At 41.1% G+C, this 15742-nt stretch overlaps 1 protein-coding gene across 1 annotated transcript in view; it reads right to left on the reverse strand.

Moving 5' to 3' along the window:
- The window catches only part of Tmc2 (transmembrane channel like 2), a 76624-nt gene that overhangs the window by 19160 nt on the left and 41722 nt on the right, over nt 1-15742 (reverse strand). The window contains exons 12-16 of the mRNA XM_027954836.2: nt 10444-10623; nt 8527-8676; nt 7605-7733; nt 4394-4461; nt 3368-3607 (exon numbers count right to left, since the gene is read on the reverse strand). Of these exons, the coding sequence (XP_027810637.2) occupies nt 3368-3607; nt 4394-4461; nt 7605-7733; nt 8527-8676; nt 10444-10623 (767 nt within the window). The remainder of the gene's footprint in view (nt 1-3367; nt 3608-4393; nt 4462-7604; nt 7734-8526; nt 8677-10443; nt 10624-15742) is intronic.

Below are 15742 nucleotides of genomic sequence, written 5' to 3' on the forward strand. Positions count from 1 at the left end.
AATTGGGCCTTTACAGAAAAATTAGTTGGTCTTTGGTATAGATGATGCTCCCACCTCACGGTGTTGTTATAAGGATTAAATACATGCTTTATGCAATGCCTGTAGCAAAGTAGACATTCCAAATACCTCGGCTACCCTCTTCACTGGTAAGTGTTTTGTCACTTTGGGGATTATCAGGGTCCTTGGCACCTCACTTTGGGATTGTCAATATCCTTGTTTCATTTCTTTGTCTTTCCCTTCTTCTTTCTGGCCAAATTAGTGAGGAGTTTTGGTAGAATTTCAACAAATCCAGAGAGAAGGAAAAGCAAATTAAAATTATACCCTATCTGTCTTATATATTAAAAAAAAAAGATCTGGGTTACAAATAGACTGAAGTGAGTCTGGAGATACATCAGCAGCTATAATCCACAGCACCTCTCCTGTTAGATGTATTGAGGGACTAGAATCTATGTTGCCTGGGATTGCTCCTCCTTTTCTTAAAAAAATGAGTTAATTAATGAGTGAAGAATTTAAAATAGATGTAGTGCTTAATGATTCCACTTGTGTGAAAGTGATCAATATGCTTGTGTGCACCAAATGTAATAAAAGACTTCTCTAAATTGGCTTCAGATATCTACTAGTTCTTGGTTCAGTGGCAACAGAAAAAGCTGAGCCCATGGTCAAGCCTCTCCCACTACCACCTTACTGTGACTTTGGCCAGACACCATAGATCTGCATACCTAGCCACATTCACGCCTGAACAGGCTCTTCTGGGAGGAAACACGGGTGAAATGCTGGCCAAGGTGGAGCCTGTGCAGATTTGTTATGTGGGCTGGTACAGTATTTTTTTAACTTGAATTAATGGCTATAATAAAATAGAGAATTTCAAATAAGCATTCAGATTTCTGTGAAGATCTGGAAGGTCTGGTAATATCAGGCTCATGTTTCTGATAGTAACTATTGACTGGAGATAAGCACCAGCTGCCCTTGACGTGGTCAGGGCTCATGCTTAACAAACTCACAGATATACCTTACTGTGGAGTAAGCACTTCACACAAAAAAAAGCACATTAAATATTAATAACAACCCTGAAGTAAACACTAGCAGTATTTCCATCTTACATGCAATGAACCTGCAGAGCTAAATAACTTCCTCAAGATCACCCAGCTGGCAAATGACAGAGTTGGCTCTATATTCTATTCTCAAAATCAGAGGGCTGGCAAATATTTTCTGAAGAGGGCAGGGTAATAAAAATGTTAGGCTTTGTGGGACAGATAGTTTTTGCAGTAATGACTCAATTCTGCGATTTTAATAAGAAAACAAACATAGGCTAAATGTAAGCAAATGAATGTAACTGTGTTCCAATAAAACTTTATTTACAAAAACAAGTGGTGATCTGGATTTGGTCCATAGGCTACAATTTACCAACCCCTCAGCTATGCAGTGCTGCCCACCTTATTCATTTATGTCACCTGCCTGACCCTTGTAGACATTTGATCTGGTCCAAACCCTAAGTCCCTCCCTGTATAACTGGATTTCTGTGAAGTAATGGTCTAGTTTGAGCATTGACTATAAACTACATATTCTCCTCCAGACACTGGGTATAAAGCCAACAGAAAGGAAACAAAAACATGCCCTCATGGGGCTTATGCCCTGGTAGGGGAGAAGGCAACCCACAAGATAAATAAGCAAAAGGTGTGTTACAGGGTAACAAGAGCTAAAATAAGCCAAAGCAATATGTTTGTGTGTGTGTGTGTACGTGTGTGTGTGTGTGTGTGTGTGTGTGTGTTTATGAGACATTTTAGTTAGGAGCTCCAGGAAAGGGCTCATTGAGAACATGACCTTTGAGTCAAGACCTAGAGCAAATAAAAGATGGTTATGAAAATATCTTCAAGAAGACTGTTCCAGCCATTGGTGGGTTTTGATTGAAAGAGCGAGAGGAAGAAGATAGTGGTCATGTTTCCTTCGAGTGCCATTTTCAGGTCACTTCCCCTGTGATCAGGATATAGGCTGTCAGAGCTTCTCAAGGCAGCAGATGAGGCAAAAGGGGCCCAGGTGGGGTGGGACAGGGATAGCACAGGACTACTCACTGGTATCCCTCTTGGGCACAGGTGGGCAGCCTGTGAATCCCTGGTGTTCGTGTCCAGGCCCAGCCCTCCTACTCTTGTTCAGGAAGAGGTCAACTGAGGTTTCTCCAGGTGGTTCTTCCTTCAGCCTGGCATCACAGCCTTCTCTAGTTCAGTATGTGCCTTCTGTTCTAGACTGACACCCCTTCCTTCTTGTGAACCCCTGTTTGACCAGATCATGCTCTGCTAGAACATTCCTGCAAACACCTTTTCTGGGCTCCCCCAACCATAGGCCCTTATCTAAGTGAGTCCCTTATAAACAGAGAAGTCCCAGATTGGCCTTTCTCAACGTGTGTTTTTTTATAAGTTGGTAGTCAGGGCTGACACCGGAGTGAGGTGTGTGAGGTCCCAGGATGCACAATTTGAGGAGATACTTTCTGTCAGGGTTGCATCAGTGTAGTGCAGGGCCCCACTCACCTGTATCACCCTGCTTTCAGCTTGGGGTGACTGTTCATTAAGTGGGAGCAATAGCTACTATGTTATCATATGGCATAATTCCTGAGGAGTGCACATTGAGCATTTCTAAGTGAGAAGGTGGCAGACAGAAGGGGTAGAGTGTTCCAAACTGCTTTAATCCCAGAGCTCCTTTTTACAGAGTAGAGAGAGCCCTTTGTTTTCAGAGGGTCACACAGTTGGAAAGACAGCAGTAGATGCACACTATTTCTCTATCTACCTCCTTCTACAACTATTGATCTTTTAACACAATATTCAGTCTCCTAAACTAGTTTGACTCATACCCGAACCCACAGTGCTGGCCAGTGCTCTTCAGACTGGACGAGGGGGGGGGGCCAGTCAAGAGTCTCAATCAAGATCAACTGCCACTGCTTCACATCTGGATGGCACTTACACATTTATAGTCATTTCATCTTCTGAATATGCCCCATTACTTTTCTTATGGTAGAGTAATCCCAGGTGGTAGATTATTCAGTGTTAAAAGGTTGCCACGGTCCCATCCAGTATGGTAGTCATTAGCCACGTGTGTTTATTTAAATTAAAATTAATTACAATGAAATAAAATTAGAAATTCGGTTTCCCAGTTTCTCATTTCAAGCACTCAACAATCATGGGTGGCTGGTGGCTACCATATTGGATAGCACAGACATAAAACATGTCTATCTTTATGGAAAACTCTAGGGAAAAGCCCTGATGATTTGCCCAAAGCTCCATGGCCTTTTGCAAGTGGACCTGAAACCAGAACCTGAATGCTGAGCCAGACCCTGCCTGGGGAGGGGAGCCGCTCCCATGCAACAAAGACTGTGCACCTGAATGGGCCGCAGTCAAAGGAGGGTGGGAGGGACATGATGGTGTAGGCCACGGGCAGGAGGCTGAGGAAGAGCACCAGCAGCAGCAGGCCCATGTAGAAGTTGTTGGATCGGGAGGCTTTGAACACACGTTCATGGGGGACATTGCTGCTCATCACTGCCCAGCACTGGAAGTACATGGAGGTCAGCAGCCGCAGGACATTAATGCCCACCAGTCCCGGTGCATAGAAGGAGCCCATCCTGGAAGGGCAAAAACCAGACACCTGGTTGGCCTGGTAGCAGGAAAGGTCGAAAGGCTGATAGAGGAAATGGGATGGAAGGGTTAGGGGCATGAGGCCAAGCCGTTTCCCTGCAGGTTACAACTGTCCCATCCAGTATGGTGGTCCCAGTGGCAGGGGCTTCCCATTTAATGAGGGCATTTATCACCAAGCCATAGCCACCCTGTCCGCAGGAAAGGGAAGACACTCTGAGCATTGCTGGCTTGGGCTCTGATCAGAACTGGATCAGATCAGATCTTATCAGGCCTCTCCAACCAAGCATCCTGTCACCAAGGTCTCCATTAACGGCATTGCGGTAGGACAATGGTTTGCAGGTGCCCTTAGCACCGCAGAAAGCCTTTGGCTGAAGTTATGTAGCCTCCTCTCACTTTCTTTCCAGAGGAAAGTTCTTTATTTCATTTACCTCTTCCCTCCTATCCTTCCTTCTCCCTTCCCTTTTTCTCCTCCTTCCTTTCCTCTTTCCTTTCTCCTTTCTTCTACCCAGTACTTTTTTCTCTCTCCCTCTCTCCTCTTTCTCTCCATCTTTGCTTTCATGGTAGCACTTGGATGAGCCAGAAACCATCCTGGTTCTCATCCCGTCCTGCCCTCTATTTTTCATGTGAAAGAAGGAAGCTCAGAGAGCTAAGATGACTTGTCCACCTTCCCCCAAGTTAGCTGTGTGACAAAGCCTGGGATTCTAGTGGTTTTTTTTTTTTTTTTTTTTTGGCTTCCCAAATTAGGTGATCCTCAGATGAAATGAATAACTTACCAGATCATTCCTTGGTTGAAGATCAAACCCAGTACATTCCCACTAATATCAAACTCAGCATATGAGGGCTAGAGAGAGAGAGAGAGAGAGAGAGAGAAACATGTTAGATGGTATCAGCCAGATGCTATTATCAGCCAACTGATGAAACCAAAGTCACTCCATCTCACAGAACCAGCTTTGGTAACAGGAGAAGAAACTTAGTTTTAGGACTCTGTTTCATTAACATGTTTCAAACTTTTTAAAAAAAAGTTTTGAAGTTTCTCTAAGCTGAAACATTTTTTTTTTCAATTAAAAATATGATAGTTTCTGCCTTTTAGGCTGACACTGTGTTCTTGGAAGGATTTTAGCCCCTAAAAGAACATTTTATCAAAGCTTTAACCAGAAATTTACCTTGATGTTGTAATCAAATGTAAATGTTACAGTAATGAGATACAAATAATTAATTGAGGATTCAAATAAAAAGACGGCTTTAAAACAATCAAAAACAAAAAAAAAAAAAGAAAAAGAAAAAGAAAAAAATGTTCTTCTAACTCTCCTTTCTCCTCATTTTCTTTCAGGCTGAAAGAAGTTTGTAGGAACAAAAAGCTTGGACTAACTGAGGTTTTCAGGTTGACTGATTTCCAGAATTTTGGTGATTTTTCTAGTATTTGGAAGACCCAGAAGTTATTGAGCACTTAGGAGCCAGGAGTCCTCAGGAAGCATACTTTTACCCATGTCCCAATTTGTCTTCCAGAAACGAAAATTAAAAGGACAAGAATAAGAAAAGAAAGAATGAGAAGTTAGAAAAGAGATAAGAAAGTTCAGGAAAACATGGATCAGAAGAGGAAAGATTCATAACCCAAATACCTTAGGGTTAAATCTTCAGAATTTAAATTTCAATATTTTAAAATATTCTTAAACTTATCTACTGGGCTTTGTGCCCTGCTTCGGAAAATCTTCTGTACCCCCAAGATTATAAGTGAATATATGCTTTCTTTTAGAAATCTACAACTTCATTTTTTTGATGTTTAAAACTTTTATTCACTTCAATTATTTTATCTAGGTAAAATGAGTAAGAGATATAGTCCTCTGCCCACCCCTAGTTCAATTTTATATAATCCTTCTTTATCCCACTGATTTGAAAGACTCTCTTAACCTCAACAAAAGCCCCACAGAGAGTATATTTTTCTGGACTTTCTATTCTGTTTCGTCAATAAGTAAGTCTATTCCCTGATACCCAGTTTTAGTTATTATAGCTTCATACTATGTTTTAATATAATGGTAGGTCCAGTTACTTTTATTCTGCATTCCAAAAATTTTTCCTAGATATTCCCACATGTTTATTTTTTGAAGAAACTTGAGTATAACTTTGGGTCTTATTGAATTTTTAAATTAATATGAAGACATCTGGGCAATATTTTATCTTCCTATCAAAGAGATCATCTTCTTGGAGGATGAAGTCTTTTCATCCTGTTCTCAGACAAGATTATGAAATTTTCCTTACCACTGAGGGGGTAAGGAAATAAGCTTGTTTAAAACTGGTGGGGAATATATAATGAATTAAAATAAACTAAAAAAAGAAATAATGAAACTAACCTCTCAACAAACCCATCATTAACATAAAAAATAAAATAAATAAAAAATTTAAAACAAACAAACAAAAAAACTGGTGGGAAAGCCAGGCGCCATGGTGCACACCTGTAATCCCAGCAGCTCAGGAGGCTGAGGCAGGAGGATCACAAGTTCAAATCCAGCCTCAGCAAATAGCTGAGGCTCTAAACAACTTGGAGAGAACCTGTCTCAAAATAAAAAATTTTTAAAAGGACTAGGGATGTGGCTCAGTGGTTCAATTCCTGGTACCAAAAACATGATAAATAAATTAAACCAGCAGTGGACTAAAATAAAAAAAATATGATAGATGGGCTGGGATTATGGCTCAGCGGTAGAGCGCTTGCCTAGCACGGGAGGGACCCAGGTTCGATCCTCAGCACCACATAAAAATAAAGGCATTGGGTTGTGTCCATCTACACCTAAAAAGTAAATATTTTTAAAAATATGATAGAAATCTGCACCCTTACCCCTGCTAGGCACCCTGCTGCAAACCAGGATGAAGGTTACATAGGTAATCAGGATATGGACAGACTCTCACAGAGCTCAATTAAGGGAGAGCCCCGCTCCCAACACCAGTGAGTAATGGGTGGGCTAATGAGGTGTAGAAGAGACATGCACAGGAACAGAGGTTCTGCCAGATCAGAGAAGGTCACTGTGGAGAGGAAACGGCACATGTTTAGAATGAGCAGTTTGCTAGGTAAGTGGGGAAGAAGAGAATCCTAGGTGGAAGGAATGAATCACAAGAGGTTTCTCAAAGCATAATCCAGATGGTTATTGAGTTTTTGGTGTGTTCTAGGATTTTGTAAAACATTCATATCCATCCTAGGGATTTCAGTCTTCCTAAGAGTTGACGCTCTGTGGGCATTTCTTTCCTCCCTCCCTCCCTCCCTTCCTTCCTTCCTCCCTCCCCACCCCCCATTTGTTTTTATAATGAAGCTGAAAATTTATTGTCTAGTGGTGTCATAACCATCCTCACATGCCGGTATGAAAAACCCACGGTGCAGGTATTTCTTAACCAATCATTTGCTCAGCACTAAAGTGTAAGGCCCACCTTTTCCCAGGGCAGAATGCCTCCCTTTCCTGGATAAGATCACATTGGGAAAGAGCAGAGTTGCTTCTATGAAGGCAAAAAGGACCCTTAAAAGAGATACAGATTGTGGGGCTGGGGTTGTGGCTCATAGAATGCTTGCCTAGCATGTGCGAGGTGCTGGGTTTGATCCTCAGCACCAGAAAAATAAATAAGTAAAATAAAGGTATTGTATCCAACTACAACTAAAAAGAAATTACGAGAGAGAGAGAGAGAGAGAGAGAGAGAGAGAGAGAGAGAGATACAGGGGCTGGGGCTGTAGCTCAGCGGCAGGGCACCTGCCTAGCCTGCGTGAAGTGCTGGGTTCGATCCTCAGCACTACATAAAAATAGACAAAATATAGGTGTTCTATCTATCCACAACTACAAAAAAATAATTTAAAAAAAGATCAAATACTACACCACTTCACAGAGCAGACACTTGCATTAAGCAAAGAAAGAAATGAAATGCACAAGAATATATCTGGCTGTAAGTGCCAAAGAGGACGATGATTGAAGCAACTTTATGTGGAGTGTCTATAAAATAGTAACCTACAAATCCAGCCTCCAGATCCCAGCACCAGCAGTAATTCATAAACCGGACAAAACAAGCCCGTAGGAAGTCCCCCAGCAGGATGGTGATGTATGTTACCAGCATGTCGGACACTGTCAGCCTCATGAATTCCTGCAAGAAGGAACACAGAAAAAGGGAGTGGTCAGGGTTTGACCTTGCCCTCCCCTCCCAATCAACCGTAGCCATACATACTCACCCCTACCCATCAGAATCCACCTCTGTGGTCTTCTGATTCTTCCTGGTAGAGAGGTGGTGCAGAGAAAGGACCTCATGCTCTGGAGATTGCTTAATTTTAGTCCCAGCTCTATAAATGACCAGTTGTATGACTTTGGAATAATCTTGAAACCCCTTGAACTTGATCATGATATCACTCTTGCAGGGAGGCTTGCTGACTGTGTGCATATTGCCTGGTACATGGACAATACCTCGTGCGCCATAATTATCATCAGTAAAACCTGAAGGCTCCTGACTTGTTTCCCCCATCTGCTCTGAGATGCCAGCTGTTCCCCACTAGGACTGAACATGACCATCAATCACCAGGAACAGGAGATGAATTTTTTTTCCATTTCCTACTAATTTTTTTCTTGGTTTTTGGAGAAAACAAAATGAAGAGGAACCAAAAGCAACAGAACTAAGCTTTCTCTACTTTTGTTAGGTATATGTCATTTACTAACTTTTTTATTTTTTTTTTTTGGAAAAATTGAAAGGATCCACCCCAACACAATGTTTAAGATAGCAAATAGGTTTGGAGTTCTTGGGGTGCAGAGGTCTACCCTCCAAGTGATTAAGGAACTCCTGCTGGATGGACAGTGGATGTGTTTTCAGGGTTTTTCCTCAATTGAAACATCAAGAAAGGAACAAAGAACTGAGAATAGTCACCTTTTCAGAGAGCATAACTACTCACAATGCCCACAGCTGTCTCCCAGCAAGAACCCCGGGGCACATCTGCAGGGTGCAGGGGTGGCCGGGGGACACTGTCATTCCAACCCGAGGAGTTGTAGTAGTTAAACAGAGTCCAGTGAGTGATGTTCTTTATTGTCTCTTCATTAGAAAGCTAGAACAGAAGATGGAGATATGGGACTGGAAGGAGCCAGGGATGGTCCAACTGTTTCTGCAGGAATCACACATAAAGCCAGCAGATGCCACAACCCTGCCAACAAATCCCTGAGGGCCTTTGCAAAAATTCTCTCCCCAGCCCTTCAATCTACCCAGGAAAGGGAGCAATTGGCTGAAGTCCTCAGGTCTTCTCTTCTAAGTTTGCATCCATCTATCCATCCATCTATTCATCCATCCATTCATTCTTTTTTGAGAATGATTTATTCAGGGTCTATTCTTGGCATATAAGACGGTGATGACAGGAATGACCAAGACAGATAGGTCTTCCCTCTGAAAGTTTACAGTCTAGTAAATGACAGATGAAAATGGCGAGACACAGAAGACTTCCTAGAGACAGTGTCATCAGGGACTAATTCAGTCAACTAGTTAAACATGGGAGAAGGGTGAAGAGAGAGACAAGAGAGCATTGTGCCCGTGGAGACAAAATGAGGTTCAGGAGGGAAGAGCAGTCTCCTGGGTTGGAAAGGAAGCCAGAGATGAGGGTAGAGGGACAGATAAGGGCCAGAGCCAGTCATTACCATGCTTAGAACCTTCCAGCAGTTTACCATTAGCCTCAGGTGGAAGAAGGGTAAAAGGGGTGCCATTTACCATGTGGCCCTCTTGGCTCCCACTCTAATTTTTTTACTTCTTTCTCTCCACTCATTGTTTAGCTGTCCTGCAGTTTCCTGTTGGCACTGGCTCCTCCTCTGTTTTACCCAATGTTTGCTATGGTTTGTCTGATGGAGATGCTCCTTGGGACCCAGAGAAAGTTTTCCACAGCTTATATCACTCTGTTCTGTAATTGTCCCTTCATCTGTTATTATTACAAGACTGTACTTTCTGAAGGAAGCCCTGTTTTTATTGTCCATTTCTCTGTCACTATTACCTCATATGCCCAGAATAAATCGTGAGTAAATTATTCTCAAAAAAAAAAAAAAAAAAAAAAGAATGGGAGCTGGGATTGTAGCTCAGTGGCAGAGAGCTTGCCTCGCATGCATGAGACCTTGGATTTGATCCTCAGCATCACATAAAAATAAACAAATAAAAATAAAGATATTGTGTCCAACTACATCTAAAAAACAAATAAAAGAATGAATATGGGCTGGGGTTGTAGCTCAGTGGTAGAGTGCTTACATGTGTGAGGCCCTGGGTTCAATCCCCATCACCATATAAAACTAATTAAACAAAATAAAGGTATTGTGTGCCTCTACAACTAAAAATATTTTTTAAAAAAAGGATGAATGTACAGATGGCTGGATGGAGCCCTCCTCTGTGTGCACTGACATGCTTCTCTGGCTTTGAAGTACATCCCCTAGTGTGCTGTAATGGATGAGCTGTCTCCTGGCCCAGAGCATGAATGCACTTAGAACAGGACTGCTTCTTGCTCTCTGCCGTGCCCCAGGGCCTCACACACTGGTAAGCATTGATGAGCGGTTCAGTTAACCATGCCATATCATCGCAACGGACAGTGACTTGGCTATGGATCACTATGGAAGCTATAAAGCAACATGGGAAAGGATACAAATAAAACACTAAAGGTATTATGCAAATGACAGTAGTAAAATATTAATAATCACAGTCCTTGAGTCATAGACTGGGTAGACATTTTTCTTCATTTTCTGTTTTTAAACTTCCAACATTTAACTAATATAAATTATGCATCTTGAAATTATTGTATTAAAAAAGGAAATGTGGTAGATTCCTGATATTGGGGGAGTTCGTTTACCTTGAGGTGGACGTCATCCATCAGGGCCAAGAGAAATGTGTAGAGGTTTCCCAGGAAGAGGGCAAAGATGCGTCCCAGCTGCCACTTCAGTCCAATGCGTGGGTGGTAATTCTCCAGGGCAGCGATGGTTTCAAACAGAGGGGGACAAAACATCCCAAGCAAGGACATTACAATCTCTACCTGAGAAATCGGGAGAGTGAGTCTGGGTTACAGTGTCATCAACATGACTTTCTTGGCCACCATACTTGCACCTCCATGGCCTTCTCATCTCCCTGCTGTCCCCCCCCTGCACCTGGGGATCCCCTGGTGTATCTATGAATTTCTATATGACCCTGAGCCGTCAGCATATGCCTGCACATCATAACTGACCCTTAGTTGGTTGCTGTAATGATTGTCACTGTTTATCAATAACAAACAAGATTTCTTGAAGAGAAAATATCCCACTGAACCCCACTAAGAAGTACAATTAATACAAGTTAATCAAAACTAAACTAATATTATTAGCCATCAGGCAAATTTCAAATCAAAACTGCAATGAGATATCCTCTCACCCCATTTAGAATGGCTGTTATTTAAAAAAAAATGCTGGTGAGAATGTGGAAAGAAAGACACTCATAAATTGTTGGTGAGAATGTAAATGAATACAGTCATTATGGAAACAATATATAAGTTTCCTCCCAAACTAAAAGTAGATCTACCATATGATCCAGTAATCCCACTTTTGGGTATATATCCAAACAAATGAAATCAGCACACCCAAGAGATGCCTGCATACCCAGCATTTACTGTAACACTTCATAATAGCTAAAATATGGAATCACCCTAGATGCCCATCAATGGATGAATGGATAAAGAAAATGTCACACACACACACACACACACACACACACACACACACAAATATCCTCTCAGCCTGAAGAAGAATGAAATTCTGTTATTTACAGGAAAATAAATGGAACTGAAAAACATTAAGTGAAATAAACCGGACCCAGAAAGATAAGTACTAATGTTTTCTGTCATATGTGGAAACTAAAAAACACCAACCTAAATGTAGACTAGTGATTACTAGCATTTGGGAAGGGGAGGGGTTGGGAGGACTGATAAAGGTGGGCTGGGTTGGACCAGTGCATGCCATACGCATGTGTTGAAATACTCCCATGAACCCCACTATATGTGCATTGTTATGGTTTGGATGTGAAGTGTCCCCAAAAGCTTGTGTGTGAGACAGTGCAAGAATGTTTAGAAGACAAATGATTGGGTTATGATAGCCTTAACTCAATCAGTGAATTAATTCCCAGATGGGATTAACTGAGTGGTGACTGAAGGCAGGTGGGATGTGGCTGGAGGAGGTGGGCATTGAGGGGGTCGTGCCTTTGGGGTATACATTTTGTATCTCCTGATCATCATGTGAGCCACTTCCCTCTGCCACACCCTTCTGCCATGATGTTCTGCTCACCTTGAGCCCCGAGGAATGGAGCCGGCCTTCTATGGATTGAGACCTATGAAACCGTGAGCCTCTAAATAAACTTTTCCTCCCCTAAAATTGTTCTTGTCAGGTCTTTTAGTCAAAGCAGCAGAAAAAAATAAACTGACTAAAATAACAATTAAGGGTATTTCTTTTTCCCCATCCCTTCTTTTCATTGTCTCTCTCTCTCTGTCTCTCTTTCTCTCTCTCCCCCTCTCTCCCTCTCTCTCTCTGCTTCCTGGCTGTCATGAGTCGAGCAGCTCACTTTTGGGTGTCTATACAAAGGAACTGAGATCATCACACCAGAGGATACTTGCTTCATGAAGGAGCAAATGAGTTCTGCTGGGTGGTGCCTGATGTTCTGCACAGGTTGGGGGTTGGGCAGGCATCACCATGGGGCCCTCATCTCAAGAGCATCAAAGACAGGAAACTCAGCTCACATAAGAGAACTGATGGTGGAGGCCAAGAGTACGGTTAATATGGCATTTGGAGTTAGTCTTCTGGTTTCTAGCCCCAGTTGTTTATTATTTGTTGGCTTCATAACTTAGCAAAAGTTACAAAATTTACCTTGTTTCTTCATGAATAAAATGATGATGGCAGTTCTTGTGAGAATCATGAGATGATGTATGTAAATCTGCCACCCCAGAGGCTGGTAAATACTCAATTTTTGGCTCTAATTTAGGGAGGATCCTGACTAGTATAACTAGATCTGAGCACAGTGGGACATTCTTTTTGCAACTAAAACTCTTTACACAGTGGGAACAGTTCATCCAAGAATGGTTGACTAAACTGCAGGTTGGTCAACTCTTCTGGGATGTTCCTCACTCTTCCCCTCCGTGTTCGCACTGACCCGTGGCTTGGCTTCTCATCCCCTCCACACCTCATACCTGCTCCCGCAATTCTTCTCCCCTGGAGAGCCCTCACTGCACCACTGCCCTCTGTACATGGTCCCCTAATGCTCAGCCAAATTCCTGCCTTTAAACAAGATCCACCCCCACCTCTTCTGCTCTCGTGGATATTTCCACCTAGGACACATGTGTCACGCAAGCTATCTCATTGGATCACATCAATCCTGCCCGCTGTTCTTTGTGCTTTGGTTTATTCTTGTCAGGCCTCCTTCCTAAGGAAACTGCAATTCCCTTCAAGGCAGACTTTGTCATAGCTAAGTGATCCAGTGACAGCTTCACAGAAGGGATATTACCCCCCCTCTGATTCTGATCCTTAGCTCTCTCTCTCTTCCTACAGAGGAGCCTCCAGAGTTCTTGCCTTTCCCATCTCCTAAATCCTTTCTGGTCAGACACTAGCTTGCAACCCCCAAACCACTGTCAGGAATGCTCAGATGGATATCTGCTTACATGATCCATGGTGGATTTGAAGTACGTTTATACACTCAGGAATGAGCTACCATAGAAAGACTTGGGGGTCCGACAGACTCTGGGTCCAAATCTTGATTCCTCTATTAACAGGCTGTGTGTCTTAACCTTTCTGAGCCTCAGATATTTCATGCAAAAACTAGAAATAATGATAGCTATCCTGTCAATATGCCATAAGGAAAAAAATAAAATGATATACGTATAGTGTCAGGCCCATTGTGGGTATTCTATCAAAAGTTTTCTCCTTTGTCCTTCTTCTGTCTCTCGTTTACTGAGCATGTACTATGCCGGAATCACATTGCTTAATCTGAATATACAACAAAGGATAAAAAAGTCACACTATCCCAAAAGGGCTTGAGGCAGATGTAAATAATTATGTGACTAGTTAATTATTACAAAAATAAAAAATGTTCCAAAGGGCAGGTACATAAAGTATACAATGCATAACATAAGCTCGAACCTGAAATTATTCAAGTGAGATGAGAGTGTGAGGAAGAGGTGTTTGGGTAGAACAAAAGGAACACCAGTGCAGTTGCTGCTTAGTGAAGGGAGGTGACCGCAGGGTGGCTGGGGAGGTAAGTCAGAGAAAGCCATTTAGGACATTTTTCCTGATAGTCAATGACAGTTTATATATATATATTCATATTATATATAAATAATATATATAATATTATAATATATAATATATAAATAATATATAATATCATATATATAATAATATATATATAACTCCTATATATATATATTCATATTATATATATATATATTGGAGTTATGGAAAAATAATGATAGCCACAACATGACTTTTTTAATATCCCTGAATTCCTATGTGAAACAAGGACAAAGCAGCTAATAATCAAAAACCCAGAAGCAATGAAAGTAGGTGACAGAGTGTTGCCATGAATCCTGAGGCACAAGTAGGTGTGAACCAACAGCTAATAGCCACAGAATCTGATGGAATGCTGGTGTCGGCATGAGAGGAAGCCAGGAGAAGCAAAGGGGCGGCCAATAGGTTGGGATGGGAGGATGTTAGAAGAGCCAATAGGCACTCCATGAAACCAGGGTGGAAAAATCTGAGAACAGCAGCTGAGCCATGAGGAACCCAGCTCGATCCAATGAGGGATGAGGGCAAGGTCAACTTTGGTTAATTTGGAAAAAGGCCACTTGAACTCTTGCAATTGAACAAACTCCCTTGCAGGACAGGGCCCAACATTAAGGAGAGTCTTCTGGGTATGGAACTGAAATTCAACGGACAGGAGGAAGATAGGGAGAAAGGAAAGGGAGGGCAGAGACAAAAAGAAAAAACATAAAGGTGAGAAAGGGGATAAAGTCCGGAATTCTCAGAGAGCAAGCCACCAAATCCACACAAACAATGGAAGTGGAAACTCTGTTAAGCTAGAAAAGGTATCCTGAACCATGTCTCACTAATTGCTCAGGGAAACTGATTTAATATAAAAACAAACAGAAGAAAAATATTTTGAGGTCAAAGGCCATGCAAAGTGGTAAGAAAAAAAGAGAAGATAACACACCATTAGGCATGAAAGCATACCAAAAAGTTATTTGTTCAAAGCAGTTTAAATTATACTCTAGCATTTAAAAACAAGCTGAAAAATGTTAAGAAGAGATACAGGTCATGAAATAATAACATAAATAAAAATCAGAAAAAAACAAAAGTGGAATGTCAGAATTAACAAAGAATTAGAAATGAAGGGAAAGGTCATGTTAAAAGTGAAGAATATAATTAAAAATCACAATAAATACATATGATAATAATGACATGGAAACAAAACATTAAAATAAGGAGAAATTTAAAAATTAAAAAAATAAAGAGTTTAAAAGAATTTGAGAGAAAATGATATACACTGGAGATAGACAAAGAAGATCCCAAATAAGCATAAAAGGAGTTCTCGAAGAAAATCCAAACAAGAGAACAGAACAAATTTTAAAAACCATACTTCAATTACTTGTTCTTTAAACTGAAAACAATATATGATCACTTAAAATTTTTATGGTTTTTACTGGTGCATCGTAATTATATATAATAGTGAGGTTTATTGTGACATATTCATACATGTACATAATTTGATCAGTAACATTCATCAATAGCATACCTCCCTCCCTCTTGATTTCCTCCTTGTATTCTATTGGTCTTTCTTCTATTTTCATGAGATTCTCTTTTTATTCCTGTTTTTCTCTCTAGCTTCTGCATATGAGAGAAAACATTTGACCCTTGCTTTCTTATTTCACTTAATATGATTCTCTTCGGTTCCATCCATTTACCAGCAAATGACAAAATTTCATCCTCATTTATGGCTGAGTACAACTTCATTGTGTATATATACATATTGCCTTTATCCATTCATCTGTTGATGGACACCTAGGTTGGTTCCATAACTTGGCTATGGAATTGTGCTGCTATAGACATACTATATTGATAAGTATCAATATAGTATGGTGATTT

The sequence above is a fragment of the Marmota flaviventris genome, chromosome 2 (assembly GCF_047511675.1).
Source record: "Marmota flaviventris isolate mMarFla1 chromosome 2, mMarFla1.hap1, whole genome shotgun sequence".
NCBI lineage: Eukaryota > Metazoa > Chordata > Mammalia > Rodentia > Sciuridae > Marmota > Marmota flaviventris.